The sequence below is a fragment of the Ylistrum balloti genome, unplaced genomic scaffold, assembly GCF_031769215.1.
Source record: "Ylistrum balloti isolate Yb309-2 unplaced genomic scaffold, AGI_CSIRO_Ybal_v1 Utg369896, whole genome shotgun sequence".
Classification (NCBI taxonomy): Eukaryota; Metazoa; Mollusca; class Bivalvia; order Pectinida; family Pectinidae; genus Ylistrum; species Ylistrum balloti.
In genome coordinates this window covers 99,293-125,284 of record NW_026782026.1, presented here as the reverse complement: position 1 = coordinate 125,284, position 25,992 = coordinate 99,293, and the positions used below count along the sequence as shown (strand labels likewise).

Sequence of the window (25,992 nt, the reverse complement as noted above, 5' to 3'; positions counted from 1 at the left end):
GAATGGTACTTTTGATGCTGACAGAGAAATTATACTGTTGATTGTGACCAAGAATTTATACTTTTGGTGGTGACCGAGAATTTATACTTTTGTTGGTGACCGAGAATTTATACTTTTGGTGGTGACAGAGAATTTATACTTTTGGTGGTGACCGAGAATTTATACTTTTGGTGGTGACCGAGAATTTATACTTTTGGTGGTGACATAGAATTTATACTTTTGGTGGTGACAGAGAAATGTTAATTTTGGTGGTGAAAGAGAAATTATACTTTTGGTGGTGACAGGGAAATGTTACTTTTGGTGGTAACAGAAAAATGATACTTTTGGTGGTGGCAAAGAAATTATATTTTTGATGTTGACAAAGAATTGATATTCCATAAAGAAATTTATGGAAGGCTATGAATGCTTTCTGATACCTTACATGTTTACAATATTACTGAATTGATATCATGTTGACAGGGCCTGCAATGTCATGTGATTTTGAGAGTTCAATGATTTGTGGATTTCAACAAAGTCATGCTGATCAATTGGACTGGACAAGAGGAAGTGGCACAACCAGCTCAACTGGAACTGGACCGACTAATGACCACACCTATGGAACATCAAATGGTTAGTTTTTAATACTTTCATCTTATCACCATACTTATTTTATTTATAAGTTTGAAATAATAATTTTCTTAGTGAAGTATACACAGGTACATTGAACAACAGGTGCTTGGTCTAGTCTGAGTTTGTTGAGTCTCCCCAGGGACTAATCAGATTTTTTACTTTCTGTTTTCTGAGTCTAAATAAGGGACTGGCCAAGGTAGCCTCAGTCTCTCCTGGGACTAACGTGATTTTCTTTAGTCTCCCCAGGGACTAACCTGATTTTCTTTAGTCTCCCCAGGGACTAACCTGATTTTCTTTAGTCTCCCCAGGGACTAACCTGATTTTCTTTAGTCTCCCCAGGGACTAATCTGATTTTCTTAAGTCTCCCCAGTGACTAATTTGAATTTCTTCAGTTTCAGCACTGGCCATTCCTTGAAGGTGATATTGAGCAGAACCAGTCATAAGCTTATTACCAGATAAATTGATTGTTGGTTTTATTGAGAGCTCTGAAGTGGTGATTGTTTTTTACTCCAAAATGAGTGTTTTTATGTCAAGGTTTTCTTGTTGAGTCTGGTTAGAATCCTACCCCTAATGATTTTTCTTAATTTGAAATTCCTTTACCAGGTCATTACATGTACATGGAGGCAAGTGGACATCATCAAGGAAACAAAGCTCGCTTAATCAGTCCCATTTACCAAAGCCCCAGTACACCAATGTGTCTCCGATTCTGGTACAACATGTATGGAAGCACTGTACAGACCCTCAATGTCTATAGACAGACACGTGGAGTCCTAGGATCTCCAATATGGACCAATTCAGGTAAGCATAAGCCCACATTCATCAAACAGTAATGATGATCAACCCATTGTGAATAAGGAGTAGCCCCCCCTTACATTTATCTCCCTTGTTCAGTGAAGCATTCTGTTATATGTATTGTCCTAGTGTAAGTCTCACTTGTATGACTGATTTAGGTTGCTGAAGTGTGAATTGTTCAAATGATATTCAAGGCTGCACTAAACTATTAAATACATAGTCCTTTACTAAATGTTGGCAATTCAACAGAGTACTTCAAAATGCAATTTCTTTCAATTATCAAACAAAAAATGGATACATTTCCTGGTTGGCGTATGTACCTGTGTGTGAAGTAGGAGTAATCTCAATTCTTTGGGAAATGGGATTATCTTTCTTGTGTGCCATAGATGATTCTGACATAAAAATATATCTTTTTTTCCTTTTTTCAGGTTCCCGTGGCAGTCATTGGTTTGTGGCATCTGTCAACATCCCAGTTAGCCAGTCCAACTCGCCTTACCAGATCGTGTTTGAAGCTGTTAGAGGACGTGACTATCGCAGTGACATTGCTATTGATGATTTCTCCATTACTGGTGGAGCTTGTCCTTTAGAAGGTGAACATTTGTCTTAAATAAGATTTTATACAGAAATTTTATCTGATTGGAAATCTACATTGTAGTATCTCATTGATATAAGTTATCACACCACTGTTTCCTGAAGAGTGCAGCTGCATAAATTAAACTATTTTCATCCTCAAGCCAGTCAAATCTTACATTTACTTCGTTTTTCATCACCATGTTTTAGAACTTATAGTACAGCAGTACAGTGAGTTCTCATTTTGTCTATATCTTGCAGGGGTTTGTAACTTTGACAATGGATTCTGTACCTGGACAAATGCCAAGAGTGGAGACCAGTTTGACTGGACATTAGGGACTAGGACCACATCCAGTACCTTTATGACAGCCTTCTCTGACCACACCGGCGCCAATGGTATATTTGTACTCCATCTATCTTGATGAATAGATACTATCAGCTGTAAGAATAGATACTATCAGCTGTAGATAAAGATACTATCAGCTGTAGATGAAGATAATATCAGCTGTAGATGAAGATACTATCAGCTGTAAGAATAGATACTATCAGCTGTAGATGAAGATACTATCAGCTGTAAGAAAAGATACTATCAGCTGTAGATGAAGATACTATCAGCTGTAAGAATAGATACTATCAGCTGTAAGAATAGATACAATCAGCTGTAGATGAAGATACTATCAGCTGTAAGAAAAGATACTATCAGCTGTAGATGAAGATACTATCAGCTGTGAGAAAAGATACTATCAGCTGTAGATGAAGATACTATCAGCTGTAAGAAAAGATACTATCAGCTGTAGATGAAGATACTATCAGCTGTAGATGAAGATACTATCAGCTGTAGATGAAGATACTATCAGCTGTAAGAAAAGATACTATCAGCTGTAGATGAAGATACTATCAGCTGTAAGAATAGATACTATCAGCTGTAAGAATAGATACTATCAGCTGTAAGAATAGATACTATCAGCTGTAGATGAAGATACTATCAGCTGTGAGAAAAGATACTATCAGCTGTAGATAAAGATACTATCAGCTGTAAGAATAGATACTATCAGCTGTAAGAATAGATACTATCAGCTGTAGATAAATATACCATCAGATGTAGATAAAGATACTATCAGATGTAGATAAAGATACTATCAGCTGCAGATAGAGACAGTATCAGCGGTAAGAATAGATAATATATGTTGTAATTTTTGAAAGTAAATGCCTGCTGAAAATATCTAGGTGTATGATAAATAGTACTCCATCAATTTCAATGTGTTGGTAAAACAATATGCTAATATGTAGTGAAACATGTGAATTTTTGTGTTCTTCATGTTTTTTAGGGCAATATGCCTACCTAGAGTCATCCAACCCTATCCATCCTGGATATGATGCCAAACTTGTGAGCGAGAGTCTAAGTGCCCATACCCATAAGTGTATGTACTTCTGGTACAACCTCTATGGTAGCAACATTGGTACACTACGTGTATGGAGCAGCACTACCACCAGCAACCCAAAACCTTTGTGGGAGCTTTCAGTTAGCCAGCAGACTCAGTGGTCAAAAGGCATTGTTCCTCTACAGGATCAGAACACCAGCTTTACAGTAAGCTTTCACAGATTCCTATGAGGACTTTTTGGCCACTGTAAATTCTGCTTGTTATTTTGGGACATGATCAGTCTTATCTTCATTTATATTTGGATTTACATAAAGTTTTTAGTACAAATCAGTACATTTTTTGTACTTCACACTAAGTAATATATCACTCTGGTACCATCAGTTTTTATCAGATTTCCAGGCAGTAATAGGGTCAAGTACAATGTTATTACTAGTTAAATATCAATTTACTGGTTAAAAACAAGGTTAGCAATGTTAACCCAAGATGGAACGCTATACGAAATAGAACAGTTCTTTAATCTTCGATGCAGGATTTTCATTTTGCAATACAAGTGAATATTAACTAATTCGGCACAAAAATTAAGGTATTCCAAAGTAAACATAGGTGAAGGTATATAAAATAAGTATTTGTGACATATTTTCATCAGCCTTTGCCTACCATGTTGTTAATAATCTCTTTTTAAAAAAAAAAAAAAAATTGGATGAAATATCAAGAAATATAAGGAATGCAAATACTTGTTAGAAAATTTTTACAATTTTCTTTAAAACATGTTTTAATTTGGGTTGTGTCACATTAGCCTGTGTAGATTTGAATGTTTAAGTATTCTTCTTCATAGTGAGGGGGGTTTAATGGAGTTGCTTAAAATAATGGGAAAAATGCAAAAAGTGGAAATGTGATCAATCTTCTACCACTTTGCTTTACATTTACACCATACTTTATAGTGCCATCATGTTCTACACCTGTTTCTATTTTCTTGGCTATATGTCAAGGTTCATGGGTCATAGGTCATACTTGATAAAAACTATTGTTGTGTAAAAGAAATGAACTTTTCAAGAGATTTAGTTCATATTTTCGCACCGTAGAATGCATAGGTCAGAGGTCATATTCAACCACTAATAGACTTTCAAGGACTCATTATAGGTATGGTGATATACCCCATTTCCTTGTAAGGAATTGTCTTTGTGAGGTCTTGCTCACTTTATCTAGCCAAGATAGTTAAGCCTTCGTGGTAACAGTTTCCCAAATATTGATATCTCTGTTGCAGGTGATCTTTGAGGCAGTGAGAGGTTCCAGCAATGTTGGACACATCGCCATTGATGATGTGACATTTGATAATGCTCAGACTTGTCAACGTAAGTATCTCGTACTGTGGTGTTACCTATGACCTTGGTTATAGTATTAAGCTTCAAAATTTAGATGTTTTATATACTATTTACTTAATTTTTTATACATTTTGATTTTGTGAGAAGTATAATCCTGCTCCTTTAAGAATGTAATATAGAATTCATCATAATTCTTCAAATGGTCTCACATGTCATAACTATTGTAGATAATAGAATTTTTAATTCTATTGAGGGGATGAAATGATCTCACATGTCATAACTGTTGTAGATAATAGAATTTTTAATTCTATTGAGGGGATGAAATGATCTCACATGTCAAAACTGTTGTAGATAATAGAATTTTTAATTCTATTGATGAAATGATCTCATATGTCTCACATGTCAAAACTGTTGTAGATAATAGAATTTTTAATTCTATTGAGGGGATGAAATGATCTCACATGTCATAACTGTTGTAGATAATAGAATTTTTAATTCTATTGAGGGGATGAAATGATCTCACATGTCTTAACCGTTGTAGATAATAGAATTCTACTGAGGGGAATGATATGGGTTATTTATAAACATGAGCAAACTACGAGAGTATGTGACCGGTATTGTTTCGCATTACCCCCTGCAATAATTCAAACACAAAGCTGACCAGTCATATAATTAACAATGTACCGATACAGAGACAAAAGATAGGAATTCATGCCGACAATTGACACTGTATATTTTTTTAACTGGGACTAATTTTATGAACTTTACACTAATTCCTTTGAATATTAATAACAATATAATTAGGAAGGTTTCTTTACTCAGTTATCATGCTGTTTGTGAAAATGAGCAGACTGGAAAAGTCATCCATATATTAAGCAAATTACCACAACAGGACAATTTCCGTGTTCTCACATGTATGATTATAGAATAATAATTACCTTTGTGATGCAGAATTAAGACATATCAAAACAGAATAGCAGCATAGATGTTGATATGCAGGAACATTAAAAGATAAAGATACAATCAGCCTGTGTAATGTTGACTGATAATGTAGTAACCACTGTACACACTCATGTACATGTATCTTTATTTCAAATGATTAAAAACTGCACAAATTATAATTAAATTGCTAGTAAAGATAATGACATGCCAAATAAGCATTCAAGTATAGGAGAACGGCCATATAGCAATTGAAAAGGACACAGACAGACAATTTAGATTGGACAAATTCATTCCCTACCTGTTGTTACCACCCTCCCATTCGTCCAGTGGTCAGACAGAGGCCTAACAAACCCAACCCACATAGCCAGTCATGTATCACCTACCAACGACATCACACTGCTTACTTATAAAACACTGTTTTGATGTCGTTACGTCATTGTCTCGGTAGTGAAAATGTACCAATCATGTGGAAATAAGTCTGTTTTGTAAGGAAATCTGAGTTTAGATTAATAAAGTTGAGATAAGTTTGAGTTTTTGAATATTTTCCAGATGTGTTAGTTATATGATGAATAGATTCTTTAACTCTTTTTATTAATGTAATATGGATGTTGTTATACTTAGTTATATGATGAATAGATACTTTAACTCCTATTAATGTAATATGGATGTTGCTATACTTAGTTATATGATGAATAGATACTTTAACTCCTATTAATGTAATATGGATGTTGTTATACTTAGTTATATGATGAATAGATTCTTTAACTCCTATTAATGTAATATGGATGTTGTTATACTCGTTAATTAATTGGATACATCACTAGCTTACAGGCTTGTGACATATCAGATTGATTCTATATTACATTGACACGCATGTAAGGTCCTCTGTGTAATGTCCACGGACATTATTTTAATAAAGATTTCAGATTTACTATGCATTCAATGAACTAATATACCTATAAGAATATATTATGCTTTGTTAATTTGATAGGTATGCCAAGCAATGCTGTTCCGACTGTTACTCAAGCACCCACAACCAACACCGCATCAACAAGAACAAGCCAGATCACAACCCATTCTACTAAGACTACACCTTCTCCCAGATCTACATCTAAACCTACAGGTGTGTACTACTCTATTTTGCTTAGAGAATATTAGTATGAGGTAAGTTGTAATTTTCAAATATTCCATTCAAATGCGGGCTGAAAAAAATCTCATTGTCTTAAAGCCAAGTGAAAATATCAGAGGTTTTCTGTAATTACTGAAGCCTGATGAAAAACTACTGAAGGTTTCAGTTTTACTGGCAGTTTCCATCCACTGGTCACATTAACTTGACCTGTAATGTTTACTGTCAGTTTACATCCACTGGTCACATTAACTTGACCTGTAATGTTTACTGTCAGTTTACATCCACTGGTCACATTAACTTGACCTGTAAAGTTTACTGTCAGTTTACATCCACTTGTCACATTAACTTGACCTGTAATGTTTACTGTCAGTTTACATCCACTGGTCACATTAACTTGACCTGTAATGTTTACTGTCAGTTTACATCCACTTGTCACATTAACTTGACCTGTAATGTTTACTGTCAGTTTACATCCACTGGTCACATTAACTTGACCTGTAATGTTTACTGTCAGTTTACATCCACTGGTCACATTAACTTGACCTGTAATGTTTACTGTCAGTTTACATCCACTGGTCACATTAACTTGACCTGTAATGTTTACTGTCAGTTTACATCCACTGGTCACATTAACTTGACCTGTAATGTTTACTGTCAGTTCCCATCCACTGGTCACATTAACTTGACCTGTAATGTTTACTGTCAGTTTACATCCACTGGTCACATTAACTTGACCTGTAATGTTTACTGTCAGTTTACATCCACTGGTCACATTAACTTGACCTGTAATGTTTACTGTCAGTTTACATCCACTGGTCACATTAACTTGACCTGTAATGTTTACTGTCAGTTTACATCCACTGGTCACATTAACTTGACCTGTAATGTTTACTGTCAGTTTACATCCACTGGTCACATTAACTTGACCTGTAACATTTACTGTCAGTTTACATCCACTGGTCACATTAACTTGACCTGTAATGTTTACTGTCAGTTTACATCCACTGGTCACATTAACTTGACCTGTAAAGTTTAATGGCAGTTTCCATCCACTGGTCACATTAACTTGACCTGTAACATTTACTGTCAGTTTACATCCACTTGTCACATTAACTTGACCTGTAACATTTACTGTCAGTTCCCATCCACTGGTCACATTAACTTGACCTGTAATGTTTACTGTCAGTTTACATCCACTGGTCACATTAACTTGACCTGTAATGTTTACTATCAGTTCCCATCCACTGGTCACATTAACTTGACCTGTAACATTTACTGTCAGTTCCCATCCACTTGTCACATTAACTTGACCTGTAATGTTTACTGTCAGTTTCCATCCACTTGTCACATTAACTTGACCTGTAATGTTTACTGTCAGTTTCCATCCACTGGTCACATTAACTTGACCTGTAATGTTTACTGTCAGTTTACATCCACTGGTCACATTAACTTGACCTGTAATGTTTACTGTCAGTATACATCCACTGGTCACATTAACTTGACCTGTAATGTTTACTGTCAGTTCCCATCCACTTGTCACATTAACTTGACCTGTAATGTTTACTGTCAGTTTACATCCACTGGTCACATTAACTTGACCTGTAATGTTTACTGTCAGTTTCCATCCACTGGTCACATTAACTTGACCTGTAATGTTTACTGTCAGTTCCCATCCACTTGTCACATTAACTTGACCTGTAATGTTTACTGTCAGTTTACATCCACTGGTCACATTAACTTGACCTGTAATGTTTACTGTCAGTTCCCATCCACTGGTCACATAAACTTGACCTGTAATGTTTACTGTCAGTTCCCATCCACTGGTCACATTAACTTGACCTGTAATGTTTACTGTCAGTTTACATCCACTGGTCACATTAACTTGACCTGTAACATTTACTGTCAGTTTACATCCACTGGTCACATTAACTTGACCTGTAATGTTTACTGTCAGTTCCCATCCACTTGTCACATTAACTTGACCTGTAACATTTACTGTCAGTTCCCATCCACTGGTCACATTAACTTGACCTGTAACATTTACTGTCAGTTCCCATCCACTGGTCACATTAACTTGACCTGTAATGTTTACTATCAGTTCCCATCCACTGGTCACATTAACTTGACCTGTAACATTTACTGTCAGTTTACATCCACTTGTCACATTAACTTGACCTGTAATGTTTACTATCAGTTTACATCCACTGGTCACATTAACTTGACCTGTAATGTTTACTGTCAGTATACATCCACTGGTCACATTAACTTGACCTGTAATGTTTACTGTCAGTTTACATCCACTGGTCACATTAACTTGACCTGTAATGTTTACTGTCAGTTTACATCCACTGGTCACATTAACCTGACCTGTAATGCTTACTATCAGTTTACATCCACTTGTCACATTAACTTGACTTGTAACGTTTACTGTCAGTTCCCATCCACTTGTCACATTAACTTGACCTGTAATATTTACTATCAGTTTACATCCACTTGTCACATTAACTTGACCTGTAAAGATTTATGGCAGTTTCGATCCACTGGTCACATTAACCTGACCTGTAATGTTTACTATCAGTTTACATCCACTTGTCACATTAACCTGACCTGTAATGTTTACTGTCAGTTCCCATCCACTGGTCACATTAACTTGACCTGTAATGTTTACTGTCAGTTCCCATCCACTGGTCACATTAACTTGACCTGTAACGTTTACTGTCAGTTCCCATCCACTTGTCACATTAACTTGACCTGTAATGTTTACTATCAGTTTACATCCACTTGTCACATTAACTTGACCTGTAAAGATTTATGGCAGTTTCGATCCACTGGTCACATTAACCTGACCTGTAATGTTTACTATCAGTTTACATCCACTTGTCACATTAACCTGACCTGTAATGTTTACTGTCAGTTCCCATCCACTGGTCACATTAACTTGACCTGTAATGTTTACTGTCAGTTCCCATCCACTGGTCACATTAACTTGACCTGTAACGTTTACTGTCAGTTCCCATCCACTTGTCACATTAACTTGACCTGTAATGTTTACTATCAGTTTACATCCACTTGTCACATTAACTTGACCTGTAAAGATTAATGGCAGTTTCCATCCACTTGTCACATTAACTTGACCTGTAACTTTACTGGGTATATCTATTGACAGGTGGCAATAACTTCACCTGTGACTTTTCCTATGACCTCTGTGGCTGGACCCAGGATCAAACAGATCAGCTTGAGTGGACCAGACATCAGGGTACCACGTCATCTGCAAACACAGGACCCAGAAGTGATCACACCACAGGAAGTAGGTTTCATCATTTTTTTTATTTATCACTCCAATTAATAAATGTATTTTTGGAAACCATTTCGGCAAAAAAAAATTTGATTATCCTGAATATTTTTGAGGTTTTTCAATATTAATTCAACTTTGATATGGTTGATGTATTGTATTGTATTGTATACCGCTTTCTGCCTGAGATATGAAAAAAATCATCCGTAAAAAGATAGTGTTAAAAAACTGAGTAATTTTCTGATTGGCTCATGTAACTTTTGTAATGTGTCACTTTACCTTATTAATATTATTTTGGTTATGAAAATGAGATTCACTTCTCACTGGCTGACAATATGACTCTGGTCAGGCCAGTAAGTGCTAAGATTACACTAACGCAGCATAGGGGCACAGGTAGATAGGATTAGATAACAGCAGTAAGGTGACGGGGCTTCATGGCTCAGTGAACTAACACCTAAGAATCCACCACTGGGCCTAGTTTCTTATCGCGCTGTATTGTACAACCTTTGAAGTAGGCAATGTTCACAATTATCTTGTGTCGCCAAGTCTTGTTTACAGCAACAATAATTATGTGTCTCCCCAGTCTAGTTCACAGAAACAATGGTTATGCATCTCTCAAGCCTTGTTTAATAATGGTAATGTGTCTCCAAGCCTTGTTTACAATAAAAAAGGTTATATGTCTCCCCAGCCTTGTTTACTGGGGAGATAATGGTTATATGTCTCCCCAGCCTTGTTTACTGGGGAGATAATGCTTATGTATCACCCCAGCCTTGTTTACTGGGGAGATAATGGTTGTATGTCTCCCCAGCCTTGTTTACTGGGGAGATAATGGTTATGTGTCACCCCAGCCTTGTTTACTGGGGAGATAATGGTTATATGTCTCCCCAGCCTTGTTTACTGGGGAGATAATGGTTATATGTCTCCCCAGTAAACATGGCTGGGGAGACATATAATGGTTATGTATCACCCCAGCCTTGTTTACTGGGGAGATAATGCTTATATGTCTCCCCAGCCTTGTTTACTGGGGAGATAATGGTTGTATGTCTCCCCAGCCTTGTTTACTGGGGAGATAATGGTTATATGTCTCCCCAGCCTTGTTTACTGGGGAGATAATGGCTATATGTCTCCCCAGCCTTGTTTACTGGGGAGATAATGGTTATATGTCTCCCCAGCCTTGTTTACTGGGGAGATAATGGTTATATGTCTCCCCAGCCTTGTTTACTGGGGAGTTAATGGTTATGTATCACCCCAGCCTTGTTTACTGGGGAGATAATGGTTATATGTCTCCCCAGTCTTGTTTACTGGGGACATATTGGTTATATGTCTCCCCAGCCTTGTTTTCTGGGGAGATAGCAACTGAAAAAAGAAAAACCAACAGCATGTTTCGAAGTGTATAGCAATGCCTTCTTTGAAATATACTTTCACCTAAAAAAAACTATAATTAATTGTATTGAATTTCTTTTTGTTTCTTTTGTTTTTATCAGGTGGTTACTATGTCTACACAGAGGTATCAAGCAAACAAAGAGGAAATAAAGCCCGCCTGGACAGTCCTGTTGTTCCAATGACCAGTGGTCAGCAAAAGTGTGTGACCTTTTGGTATTCTATGTATGGGGCAAATGTTGGCAGCTTGACTGTTTATGTGACCACCAACATCCAATCCCTTGGTCAGCCTGTTTGGCAAAGGACTGGTAACCAGGGCAACTTGTGGCACAGCAGTCAGTTCACTCTAAATGGTACAGGCTCCCTCCAGGTCAGTCAGTTTACTCTTTTGTTACTTGTTTCAGGCATCCCAGTGTAATGTTAACATGAGAGATATAGCTATGTTATAATTTCTGTGACAGGTCGTGTTTGAGGTGTCCCAGAATAATGTTTACATGAGAGATATAGCTTTGTTATAATTTCTGTGACAGGTCGTGTTTGAGGTATCCCAGTGTAATGTTTACGTGAGAGATATAGCTTTGTTATAATTTCTGTGACAGGTCGTGTTTGAGGTGTCCCAGAATAATGTTTACATGAGAGATACAGCTTTGTTATAATTTCTGTGACAGGTTGTGTTTGAGGTATCCCAGTGTAATGTTTACGTGAGAGATATAGCTTTGTTATAATTTCTGTGACAGGTCGTGTTTGAGGTGTCCCAGAATAATGTTTACATGAGAGATATAGCTGTGTTATAATTTCTATGACAGGTCGTGTTTGAAACGTCTCGGGGGAATGGTTATCAAGGTGACATTGCTTTGGATGACATCAGCCTGGCAGTGGGACCATGTTCTGGTATGATTAGAAATTAAGCCGTGATTTTTATCACATTGTTTTCTTATTGGTTGATAGGAAATAAATAGCAGAAAATATATAGCTTTTAATTGAAAATATTTTCTCTTGCAGTGATATTTGTTTCAATTTAAATGAGACTTTTTTTTGGTTATGCTAAACAGTGACCTATTAGCACCAAATGAACTAGTTTTTGTAAAATTTTCAGGACAAACATCAACATCAGCCCAGAATGTTGGAATCTTATCATGTGATTTTGAGTCAGGCAGTATTTGTGGATACACACAGGATAAATCAGACAACTTTGACTGGACAAGAAATCATGGCAGAACTGGTTCGGCAAGAACTGGACCTTTCAATGACCACACATTGGGAACCCCATCAGGTTAGCTACATGTTTCCCTATTTACAACACAAGCTATAGATCTGTCAGACGGTATTTAGATATTTGTCAGTATATTCTTACAAAGGCATGTTTCATTGGTTTATTTGCAAGTCCTGTGCATCTTTATCTGACATAGAGGTTTCACCTTTTTATTTACAGGAAGGTGTTTATATTTGCCTATGACTTAATGACAAGGACATATTTCATCCACCTTTTTATATTAGCAAAGATTTGAAATATAAGATTTTGGGTACCATGGAGATTTGAAATGATGAGCTTGTATATATATATATAATGTAACCGGATATCTTATTCAATTACAGGTAACTATATGTACATAGAGACTTCAAGGCCACGAACCCCTAACCAGAAAGCTCGTCTGTTATCACCAACGACATCATACACCGCAGGACCAGCTTGTGTGTCATTCTGGTACCATATGTATGGCGGCAATATTGGAGCTCTGAACTTGTATTCAAAAGTGGGATCTAATCTCGGCCAGCCCATATGGTCACGTCATAATAATCAAGGCAACCATTGGAGCACAGGACAAGTGACTGTCCATCCATCAGGGGCATACCAGGTAAGTCTTTCAACAAGATAACACACCACCCAGTCAGTAAAAGGTGTAACTCAGTGTCCAATCATCACAGGTGTAACTCACTTACCAATCATCACAGGTGTAACTCACTTACCAATCATCACAGGTGTAACTCACTGTCCAATCATCACAGGTGTAACTCACTTACCAGTCATCACAGGTGTAACTCACTTACCAGTCATCACAGATGTAACTCACTGTCCAGTCATCACAGATGTAACTCACTTACCAATCATCACAGGTGTAACTCACTTACCAATCATCACAGGTGTAACTTACTTACCAATCATCACAGGTGTAACTCACTGTCCAATCATCACAGGTGTAACTCACTTACCAGTCATCACAGGTGTAACTCACTTACCAGTCATCACAGGTGTAACTCACTTACCAATCATCACAGGTGTAACTCACTGTCCAATCATCACAGGTGTAACACTTTCCAGTTTTTAACTGAATGCATGGCTTTGTCTTTATTTTAGATTGTCTTTGAAGGAATTGTTGGAAATGGTTTTGCTGGTGACATAGCTATTGATGATGTCAAAGTTACACCTGGAACTTGTGGCTCAAGTGGTGAGTTGGTTACCTATTGAGTAAAATATCAATTAAACATTAGGCATTTTGTCTACATAGAAAATATGTTCCAACTGAATAGACTTGTTTTAACTATTTCACATTTTTCACAACTGCTGATTTGAAGCTTGATGATTTATATTTCAGGTGCTTGCAATTTTGATAAAGGCAATTTCTGTTCCTGGTCTAACCTTAAGACTGATGATTTTGATTGGTCCATAAGACAAGGCCACACCCCCAGCTCTCAGACAGGTCCAACCTATGATCATACCCAAAACAATAGGAATGGAAGATATATCTACATTGAGACAAGCGTCCCTCGTCGAAAAGGTCAGAAAGCTCAGCTTCAGAGTGAGTCGTTCACCCCAACTGGAAAGGGAACCAAGTGTTTTAAGTTCTGGTATCACATGTATGGTTCACACATGGGCTCTTTGAATGTGTATGTTGTACAGAACTCTTCTAACACTCTCATGTGGACACTCAGTGGTAACCAAGGAAACAACTGGCACTCCGCCCAATTTCCTGTCACTTCATCACAAAGTTTCAGGGTAAGTGGGGTGTTTTGTTTATTTTGTGTGTTCAGATTTGTTACAAAGTGTCTGTTTATGTATATCAGACAATTTTTCAGAACATAAATGGTTGTTATATACGACAGGCTTTTAAAATGTAAAGGGTTGTTTTAAGACAGTATTTCAGAATATAAAGGGTGTGATTAGACAGGATTTCAGAATATAAAGGGTGTGATTAGACAGGATTTCAGAATATAAAGGGTGTGATTAGACAGGATTTCAGAATATAAAGGGTGTGATTAGACAGGATTTCAGAATATAAAGGGTGTGATTAGACAGGATTTCAGAATAAAAAGGGTGTGATCAGACAGGATTTCAGAATATAAAGGGTGTGAATAGACTGGATTTCAGAATATAAAGGGTGTGAATAGACTGGATTTCAGAATAAAAAGGGTGTGATCAGACAGGATTTCAGAATATAAAGGGTGTGATTAGATAGGATTTTCATAATATAAAGGGTGTGAATAGACTGGATTTCAGAATAAAAAGGCTGTTATTAGACAGGATTTCAAAATATAAATGGTGTGATTAGATAGGATTTCAGAATATAAAGGGTGTGATTAGATAGGATTTCAGAATAAAAAGGGTGTGATTAGACAGGATTTCAGAATAAAAAGGGTGTGATTAGACAGGATTTCAGAATATAAAGGGTGTGATTAGACAGGATTTCAGACTTATTGTTTTATTCATTTCAAAAATGACAAGAAGAAGAAAAAAAAAATTGAATCCCAATATTATTTGGAAGGGTTGTTTTAGAGAGGGGAGATCTCCTCAGTAAAAGTGTTTCATATTTACCCCATATCATAACAACAAGTTCATCCTATTAGGGTGGTGATTGATCAAGGTTCAAGGATTAAAGTCACATTAGACAGGGGTAATGCATGAAAGCTTGGACATTCATTATTTACAGGCATTTTCAATTTTTGTTGATTTGATTCAAAGCACTTCTTCCAAGGAATAAAAATTATAGAATTAACCATCAGTGTTTTTCTATGAATATCATATAAAGAAATAACTTCTGTAACATACATTATAACATTCAGATCCTAATTGAGGGAGTTGTAATGGGAAGTGTCACTGGAGATGCTGCTCTTGATGACCTTGCCTTTACCAATGGCGTGTGTGGATGGTCTCCAACTACAGCAGCACCACCAAACCTGACCACGCCTTCTAGCAGTCCAGCTACCACGCCAGCAACCACCACCAGTAAGTCACTCCTGACTAAATCACTGTTACAGATATCATTTATGTTATAACTACCCTGTTATAAGTGCAATAAAACCCATTTCTGAAAAATGGGTGTTATTATGTTAAATTTATCATACATGTTAAGATGACATAATGGTGACTTCATAGCTTAATGACAGTATAGGCATTGTGACGATTATGAATCTCATTACAAATTTTTCACTTTACCTCGCCAAATGCTCAATAAAATGACAAATTCAAGGACTTGTTTTTTATAAATCTCTCAGAAACTCTAGTTAGATCATTGATTTATAAAAAATTGATGTGATGACTATAGACTGTAATAGTAGTGTTAGAGACTGTAATAGTAGTGTTAGGAATGACTAAAGAGTTGATAATCACTCCTAGAGAATTATGTTTGACTTGCCATACAGTAAAAGACTGATTGTTCCTTTTCTCTCATGTAGATCCACCCATCACTAGTTGTAATTTTGAGTCGGGAACTTGTGGATGGACTCAGGCTAAAGATGATCAGTTTGACTGGACTCGTCAGAAAGGCCATACAGCGACTACAAACACTGGGCCAACTAGTGATCACACAACAGGAAGTGAGTTGTTAGGTCAAAATAAAAACATGTATACAGAACTTTGAGTTTCATCAACATTTAGTTCCATTTGGTGTGACTTGATGCTTGGAAACATATTTTGAAACAATCCTTGTTAAGATATGTAATAATATCACATTATTCATTTGTATGGAACTATATGTGACATTCATGGTCACTTGAACTTAGGGCATGATTTTGACATACATATTAATATAAGATGTTAAGGTGATCAGTACCAAAGTCCAATCAGCTTTGAAGAATTATAATAGAGTTATAAAAATATTTGAAAATGTGACAAAAATTGTTATGTTGTAGATGGCTACTACATGTTTATTGAGGCTAGTTCACCTCGCAGGAATGGGGATAAGGCACGACTTGTGAGCCCACCTATTACAGGGTCTGGGCAGATGTGTCTCAACTTCTGGTACCATATGTTTGGGGCCAATATCAACAGTCTCAATGTATACATTCTCCGCAGTGCCTCCTTGGGAACAGCTGTTTGGACAAAACAAGGAACACAGGGAAATAGTTGGAAACTGGCACAAGTCCCTCTGAATGTTCAGGGACAGTTCTCTGTAAGTAAGGCACAAGTCCCTCTGAATGTTTAGGGACAGTTCTCTGTAAGTAAGGCACAAGTCCCTCTGAATGTTTAGGGACAGTTCTCTGTAAGTAAGGCACAAGTCCCTCTGAATGTTCAGGGACAGTTCTCTGTAAGTAAGGCACAAGTCCCTCTGAATGTTTAGGGACAGTTCTCTGTAAGTAAGGCACAAGTCCCTCTGAATGTTCAGGGACAGTTCTCTGTAAGTAAGGCACAAGTCCCTCTGAATGTTCAGGGACAGTTCTCTGTAAGTAAGGCACAAGTCCCTCTGAATGTTCAGGGACAGTTCTCTGTAAGTAACGCAAGATAATCTGGTGCTCTTGGCATTCCTTGGGTGGTTATTTTCTTAAATGATACAAAGTTTTCTTGCATCATTAGAGACATAAAGTATGCTGGTACCCTTCATAAGTGACAATATTCTGTTACAACTGCAATATCTTGTCTTAGTAGATTTATGTCTGATGATCTTGTACTGATTTCTCTATACAGATTTGTGTTGTACGACATTGCACTCTTTTCTCTTGATAGATTTTTCTCGCACCTCAGACATGGATATCCCACATAATACCCCATCCTACATTTTTCTATCTTGCCTGTCTTGTACCCTTATGTGCGTTTTGCGGAATTTTTGATGCATCATGGTATTCATTTGCATTTAGGCATAGGTGGCACGTACACCTGTGCATTTCAATAAAAACGATATTCTATATAATTAATCATATCTAAAATGAACTAAAAAATCTTCACCGTAAAATGTGATGTATTTTTCTAAGTGCAGCCAACATTGTTTATGCAGCACTATCCAAATGTTTAAAAGTGAAGAGACTGTGTGGGTAGTGTGAGGCTCCCACAGGATACGTCAAACTCTGATGAAATATTTAATAATTTTCAGAGTAGTAGGTGCGAGAAAAAAAAACTATTATCTGTAACTGAGTGAGATTGGGGTATCTCAGTTGAGGGCTAAGATCCTGTAACATGTTCCCAACAGAGGCAACAGATTTGATTTAGTGTTGGATGACATTGGACTAATTTCTCTAGATATATAATTGTTTGACAACATTGTATTATTTTCTCTAGATTGTAATGGAAGCCACCAGAGGAGTGTCCTACCTCGGGGATATTGCCATTGATGATGTTGCCTTGACGTCAGGAAGTTGTTCAGGTACTTCAGAGTCTGTGTACCTTTGTTTTCAGTAGCTTGTTAGATAAAGGTGGATGTCATATTTTTGGAATGTTAACTAGTTTATCATCTTTTTTTTCTATGTTTCTCAGTGGCTATTGAACTGCAGTGTATAAAAACATCAAAGTGCAGGCACATATAGATTGATTCTTATTTATCTATAATCTAAAGTTTGAAATATTGGACATTTCATAGGCAACACCAATCCACAATTCTGCAATTTCGAAAACAAGGACCTATGTGGCTACCATCAAGACAACACTGACAACTTCGACTGGACATGGCAAAAAGGACGCACAGCTTCTGCAAACACTGGACCAACCACTGACCACACTTTTGGAACACCTTATGGTTAGCTCAAATCTCATTGTTTTATCATAATGTCACATAACTACATTGTCAATTTATGACATGTTTCAAAATTTTGTCCTTGGAATTATGTTTTTTTGCTAAGTTTTGTTACCTATCCCATATAAATAACTTGATTTTATGAGGTTACACAGTACATGTTTCTTTGTTTTGTAATTTATTTTCTCATGAAGTGATAGAATTTTGTCACATTTTAGTTGAACATAGTTATTACCTTGTTTTATCGAGATGAGATTTTGGTATTTCTAATAGCATTGTCATGTTATCACACATATGTTTTATTAACACCTCATTGGAAACTGGATGAACTATTCTTTTATGTAGCATCTGTCCATCCTTACGTTTGTCCTTTCAGTATCTTGTCCAATTTCTGTCACCTACTCTATCTGTCACTAGAACTTCTATTTGTCTATTAGGGATATTTGTTCCCCTTGGTAAGGCTGTATGTCATGTATCAAAAGTAGATCATTCTGACCTACATTTTGACGTATGACCTACATCAATAAAATTTTTGTCTTACACAAATTATGATCTGTGCATTCTTTGCATATAATTTCACATTAATTCCCCAGATTGTCTTGTTTAAAATTAAGGGTCTGAGTGCATAATGAACATCAAATTTCAGGAGGGTCACTGTGTATATGGTCAATTTGTTAAGATGTTTTATTTTTACAGCTTTGATAAACAATCTCAAGATGTCCTTTATAATACTAAATGATCTGGTTTAATTATCAGGTCACTACATGTTCATCGAGTCTTCAACACCCCGTGTTACCGGTGATAAAGCAAGGATCATTTCTCCGTTGTACAGTGCAACTACTACCGACCAATGTGTACAGTTTTACTATCATATGTACGGACGTCAGATTGGAAGTCTTAACCTCAAGGTAGACTCCCATTGTCATTAGTGTAGTAGTTACAAGGTGAAGGTCACTCTATTCATTAATATTAACTTACAGTAGTAACAAAGTAAAGGTCACTCTAGACATTAATATCAATCTATGGAAGTTACTAGGTGAAGGTCATTCTAGAAATTGATAATATATATATATATTAATTCACAGTATTAACAAGGTGAAGGTCAATCTTTATATTGATGTTAACCTACAGTAGTTATAAGGTCACTCTATGCATTAATGTTAGCCCCTGTATTAACAAGGTGGAGGTCACTGTATGCATTAATGTTTACTGCTGTGGTAACAAAATGAAGGTCATTGTATACCTTGGTGTTAGCCCCTGTGGTAACAAGGTGAAGGTCATGATCAGTCTGTAAATTGATGTTAACCTTCATAGATAAAAAGTTCAGTTGATACATTAATGTTTTTCTTAAGTAGTTAAAAAGTTCAGATTCTATACTTTAATGTTGATCTGAAATGGTTAAAGACAAATGTAATCTTTTACAGCTGAAAGTACAAAATACTCTTGGCAACAACGTATGGACAAAGGCAGGTAACCAAGGCAATGTGTGGAACGTGGCTCAGGTGACACTAGCATCTAGTCGCCTCACTCTTCCTTATCAGGTAAATAAATACCAAACTACAAATGTATAAATATTCTGTTTTGGTTTGTTTCTTTTGTCTGGTGTAGTTATCAAAATGCCACACCTAAATGTTCTACTGGTTGTGTTATAAGAGCTTCTGTTCTATTGAAATTACCAACCTTAATCAAATGTTCTGAAATATGTAAGAATATTCATTTTATTCCGATATTGTTAATTGAATTTACATTGTTTTTCAATTTCACATAACATGACTTCACATCTGTATTGACAGCTGGTGTTTGAGGCTGTTCGTGGGAGTGGGTACTTAAGTGATATTGCCTTGGATGATATTCAGATACAAAATGGTCCTTGTGTTTCTCAAGGTAAGAAAGTGATTCAAATGTGTCTCAAATTCAGAAAATTGTTCCTGTATTTCATAAGGGTTACAATAGGATTGCTGTATTTCTCAAGGTGGGGAAATGTTATTTATTATTTATGTAAGGAAATGGTCCAGTGTTTACTGAAGTAAGGGAAATGTTTCCTGTATCTGGTTGATAGATCTTGATAAGGAGAAGTGCAGTGTTCAGGATAGATCTTGATAAGGAGAAGTGCAGTGTTCAGGATAGATCTTGATAAGGAGAAGTGCAGTGTTCAGGATAGATCTTGATAAGGAAAAGTGCAGTGTTCAGGATAGATCTTGATAAGGAGAAGTGCAGTGTTCAGGATAGATCTTGATAAGGAGAAGTGCAGTGTTCAGGATAGATCTTGATAAGGAGAAGTGCAGTGTACAAGATAGATCTTGATAAGGAGAAGTGCAGTGTTCAGGATAAATCTTGATAAGGAGAAGTGCAGTGTTCAGGATAGATCTTGATAAGGAGAAGTGCAGTGTTCAGGATAGATCTTGATAAGGAGAAGTGCAGTGTACAAGATAGATCTTGATAAGGAGAAGTGCAGTGTTCAGGATAAATCTTGATAAGGAGAAGTGCAGTGTTCAGGATAGATCTTGATAAGGAGAAGTGCAGTGTACAAGATAGATCTTGATAAGGAGAAGTGCAGTGTTCAGGATAGATCTTGATAAGGAGAAGTGCAGTGTTCAGGATAAATCTTGATAAGGAGAAGTGTAGTGTTCAGGATAGATCTTGATAAGGAGAAGTGCAGTGTTCAGGATAGATCTTGATAAGGAGAAGTGCAGTGTACAAGATAGATCTTGATAAGGAGAAGTGCAGTGTTCAGGATAGATCTTGATAAGTAGAAGTGCAGTGTACAAAAACCATAATTCTCTTTTGCATAATCAGCCCATTTGGAACTAGCGTTTATTCCAGGAACATGCATCAGTTCTACTGATTCTCTTGTTTATTATTTTGCATGTTTTTAGTTTGTTTTGATTCTCTTGCTGTTATTGCTAATACTTTTATGTCATGTTACCTGTGTTTACTGTCTCTAGGTGCCTGTAACTTTGAGCGTGGCTTGTGTACATGGAGTAATGCCCATACTGGTGATGACTTTGACTGGAAGCAGAGTTCTGGTGTCACAAATTCCCAGAACACTGGCCCCTCTGTGGACCACACCCTCCAAACAACTGCAGGTCAGAATGTCTTTAGTATTATTGTTAGGAACAGGAAGGCTCATTACATGTCCCTTCTACTGACCACATCCTCCACATTCCAAATTGAAGCTTTATTGAGCATCTAGAAAATGAATTTGTCACTTTTTTTCAAAATTGGATCAAAGTACAGAGACAGGACCTTCTTTAGTGAGTACCACATCATAGAACCATAGCTTGTCCTGTGTGAGATTTAGATCAATGCAACTTTCAAAATGGCCACCATTCATTAACCCTTGATTGCAGAAATTTGAGATTTTTGTCTCTAGGAATTAATGAAGGTTTCACCATTTCTTGAGAAGTACTGAATAGAAATGAACTGACATTGTTTGATAAACAACAGGTATAGACGTGAACTGACACTGTTCTATAAAACACAGATAAAGACATGAACTGACACTGTTCTATAAAACACAGATAAAGACATGAACTGACACTGTTCTATAAAACACAGATAAAGACATGAACTGACAATGTTCTATAAAACACAGATAAAGACATGAACTGACAACGTTCTATAAGACACAGATAAAGACATGAACTGACAATGTTCTATAAAACACAGATAAAGACATGAACTGACAATGTTCTATAAGACACAGATAAAGACATGAACTGACACCGTTCTATAAAACACAGGTAAAGACATGAACTGACAATGTTCTATAAAACACAGATAAAGACATGAACTGACACCGTTCTATAAAACACAGGTAAATACATGAACTGACACTGTTCTATAAAGCACAGAGATAAAGACATGAACTGACACTGTTCTATAAAACACAGGTAAATACATGAACTGACACTGTTCTATAAAACACAGGTAAAGACATGAACTGACAATGTTCTATAAAACACAGATAAAGACATGAACTGACACTGTTCTATAAAACACAGGTAAATACATGAACTGACACTGTTTTATAAAACACAGGTAAAGACATGAACTGACACTGTTCTATAAAACACAGATAAAGACATGAACTGACAATGTTCTATAAAACACAGATAAAGACATGAACTGACAACGTTCTATAAAACACAGATAAAGACATGAACTGACAACGTTCTATAAAACACAGAGATAAAGACATGAACTGACAATATTCTATAAAACACAGATAAATACATGAACTGACACTGTTCTATAAAACACGGAGGTAAAGACATGAACTGACACTGTTCTATAAAACACAGGTAAATACATGAACTGACACTGTTCTATAAAACACAGAGATAAAGACATGAACTGACACTGTTTTATAAAACACAGGTAAAGACATGAACTGACACTGTTCTATAAAACACAGATAAAGACATGAACTGACAATGTTCTATAAAACACAGATAAAGACATGAACTGACAACGTTCTATAAAACACAGATAAAGACATGAACTGACAACGTTCTATAAAACACAGAGATAAAGACATGAACTGACAATGTTCTATAAAACACAGATAAAGACATGAACTGACACTGTTCTATAAAACACAGAGGTAAAGACATGAACTGACACTGTTCTATAAAACACAGAGATAAAGACATGAACTGACACTGTTCTATAAAACACAGTGATAAAGACATGAACTGACAACGTTCTGTAAAACACAGATAAAGACATGAGCTGACACTGTTCTATAAAACACAGATAAATACATGAACTGACAATGTTCTATAGAACACACATAAAAACATAAGAAATAAATCAAAACCTAAATTTTGACCAAGAGAGAAACAAGTAAACCGAACGCCTTTGTCCCCCATGCAAATAAACCAGGACATTTTTGTAACTTGCAGGTAAATACCTCTACTTGGAGGCATCAGCTCCCCGCAAACAAGGTGATCGCACATGGCTGCTGAGTCAGAATTTTAACCCTACTAAGTCAGGATGTTTCAGTTTCTGGTATAATATGAATGGCCACAACATTGGCACACTGGCTGTCTACATCAGCTACATCAGTGGAGGAAACAGGACCATATGGTCAGTCAGTGGTGACCACGGCAATAAGTGGATAAATGGTCAGGCACCAGTTGTGTCAACCACAGCTTACAAGGTAAACTGGTACTTTTTATTTTCATTTCAGTCTGAAGAAACAAAGTGCACTTTAGATTTATTAAAAGTTAAGTATTTTGTTTTCAGTGACATATATAATTCAGAATCCATAAAATCTGGATGACAACATTACCTGAATTAATTTTTACTATTCTTTGCCTGTAGATTGTAATTGAAGGCTTACGAGGAAATGGATTTGCAGGAGACATTGCCATAGATGATCTGCTTGTCTCCAACTCCCTCTGTGGCAGTGAGTAACGCAGATCTTAATGTCATGTTATGTTTATTGGGGAGATTTGTAAGTGATGGACATGATGATTTATCACAAATCTTATATTGTATATTTCCTGTAAATCTTAACCTTCACAATAGAATGTAACTGTTTATGTCATATGCTGTGAAAGATAAAAGGATAATTTGTTCATTCAGTACTTCCAAGTGAAGCTCAACCAGTCAATCAGACAGGAACCATGCCACCCAGTGGATCTACTACGCCAGCATCAACTTCAGGTAAGTCTTAATACCAGTAGATCTACAAACCAGCAACAATTCCAGTCTTTGTACCTGTAGGGACAGGACTGATACCATTTGATGAATCAACTTCCCCAGATATAACTCATTAACTCTATATGGTACTTCCCCAGATATAACTCATTAACTCTATATGGTACATCCCCAGATATAACTCATTAACTCTATATGGTACTTCCCCAGATATAACTCATTAACTCTATATGGTACATCCCCAGATATAACTCATTAACTCTATATGGTACTTCCCCAGATATAACTCATTAACTCTATATGGTACTTCCCCACATATAACTCATTAACTCTATATGGTACTTCCCCACATATAACTCATTAACTCTATATGGTACATCCCCACATATAACTCATTACCTCTATATGGTACTTCCCCAGATATAACTCATTACCTCTATATGGTACTTCCCCACATATAACTCATTAACTCTATATGGTACTTCCCCAGATATAACTCATTAACTCTATATGGTACTTCCCCAGATATAACTCATTAACTCTATATGGTACTTCCCCACATATAACTCATTAACTCTATATGGTACTTCCCCAGATATAACTCATTAACTCTATATGGTACATCCCCAGATATAACTCATTAACTCTATATGGTACATCCCCAGATATAACTCATTACCTCTATATGGTACTTCACTTTATTTCGAATTATTTCTAGATGAAATTGTTTTGTGATTTTTGCTTTAGTTCCGGGAGCCTTTTCTTGTAACTTCGATGCTGGACCTTGTGGATGGACACAAGATAAAACCACAGATACATTTGATTGGCTGAAGAAGTCTGGATCAACCAATTCCATTGGCACTGGTCCTCGATCAGATCATACAGGTCAGATAATTAATTCTAATTGTTTCTTCTTGCCATCTTCAATATTGGGATTGAAAAAATAATGTGATAATTGTTATTGCTAGTATTTAGGTGATTGAAGATACTTATTGTTCTGAATTTTATCTTCTGATAGGCTCTGGATCTTATTACTACATCGAGACATCACCACCAAAACAAAGTGGTGACAAGGCCCGCTTTATTAGCCCGACTGTGACCCTGTCTACAGCCAATGCTCCGAAATGTTTCACATTCTGGTACAACATGTATGGTGACCATATAGGTACTCTTAATGTTTACATGAAGACTGGCATCCATTATAGTTCTGTTATCTTCAACCGAACAGGAACTCAGGGACAAGCTTGGAAACAGGCAAATGTCAATCTTGTGTCAGCTGTCCCATTTCAGGTACGGAATACTGTTGGAGTAATCTCCCTTTATACTTCAGTGTCTCCAGGACACTTTCACTCCGAGTTATGAAATGTTATAATTGGATCAATCTGTCTGATTCGCTTTCATTAGAGCAACTTACTCACATACACAGACACACCCCCATTCTAACAACGTTGAATGATTCTGTATGTTTTTCCTGTTGTTATATTGTCTGAGGGGCTCTATTTTTATGTTGATTTTCTAAAGGTGGTTCTGGAGGCTACATATGGGAATGGTTACCGTGGTGACATTGCTGTAGACGATGTGTCAATTGCAGATGGATCTTGTCAGCAAGGTAATAATGACTGCGTGCATGAACCTTTAACTCATGAAATGAAATGTTATATTTAAAACAACTTCGAATTTGACGTTTGAATTATCTGTGTCATACACTTGAAACAATATGTGAGATGTTCAATGACATGGAATATTTCACATCAAATTCTCAATGTTCGCATGATTGAATTGAATAAGATTTTACACTTAAAATGATTCTTATCAAAAAATTATGTGAAATGATTAAATAATTCAATATATGTAGTACCTCCTCTTTCTTATTTCTTGATTTTAAGGTTTGAAAACTTTTTTCTTGATTTTAAAGTTTTAAAACATTTCATTTATATATTGTATTGATGTGTGTGAGGTAATATTGTTT

The 25,992-nt window shown here is 36.4% G+C and overlaps 1 protein-coding gene across 1 annotated transcript in view; it reads left to right on the top strand.

Annotated features, from left to right (window-relative positions):
- LOC132546582 (MAM and LDL-receptor class A domain-containing protein 2-like) overlaps positions 1-25,992 on the top strand; it is a 154,458-nt gene that overhangs the window by 32,958 nt on the left and 95,508 nt on the right. Inside the window, exons 26-54 of the mRNA XM_060210303.1 lie at positions 460-609; positions 1,213-1,407; positions 1,830-1,991; positions 2,233-2,367; positions 3,300-3,559; positions 4,618-4,705; positions 6,609-6,740; positions 9,913-10,053; positions 11,523-11,788; positions 12,225-12,309; positions 12,515-12,691; positions 13,015-13,274; positions 13,775-13,865; positions 14,013-14,413; positions 15,478-15,640; positions 16,090-16,230; positions 16,546-16,805; positions 17,906-17,990; positions 18,204-18,359; positions 19,113-19,264; positions 19,781-19,897; positions 20,150-20,240; positions 21,302-21,442; positions 23,264-23,520; positions 23,685-23,769; positions 23,949-24,029; positions 24,771-24,929; positions 25,042-25,313; positions 25,545-25,632. Coding sequence (XP_060066286.1) covers positions 460-609; positions 1,213-1,407; positions 1,830-1,991; positions 2,233-2,367; positions 3,300-3,559; positions 4,618-4,705; positions 6,609-6,740; positions 9,913-10,053; positions 11,523-11,788; positions 12,225-12,309; positions 12,515-12,691; positions 13,015-13,274; positions 13,775-13,865; positions 14,013-14,413; positions 15,478-15,640; positions 16,090-16,230; positions 16,546-16,805; positions 17,906-17,990; positions 18,204-18,359; positions 19,113-19,264; positions 19,781-19,897; positions 20,150-20,240; positions 21,302-21,442; positions 23,264-23,520; positions 23,685-23,769; positions 23,949-24,029; positions 24,771-24,929; positions 25,042-25,313; positions 25,545-25,632 — 4,791 coding nt within the window. The remainder of the gene's footprint in view (positions 1-459; positions 610-1,212; positions 1,408-1,829; positions 1,992-2,232; positions 2,368-3,299; positions 3,560-4,617; positions 4,706-6,608; positions 6,741-9,912; positions 10,054-11,522; positions 11,789-12,224; positions 12,310-12,514; positions 12,692-13,014; positions 13,275-13,774; positions 13,866-14,012; positions 14,414-15,477; positions 15,641-16,089; positions 16,231-16,545; positions 16,806-17,905; positions 17,991-18,203; positions 18,360-19,112; positions 19,265-19,780; positions 19,898-20,149; positions 20,241-21,301; positions 21,443-23,263; positions 23,521-23,684; positions 23,770-23,948; positions 24,030-24,770; positions 24,930-25,041; positions 25,314-25,544; positions 25,633-25,992) is intronic.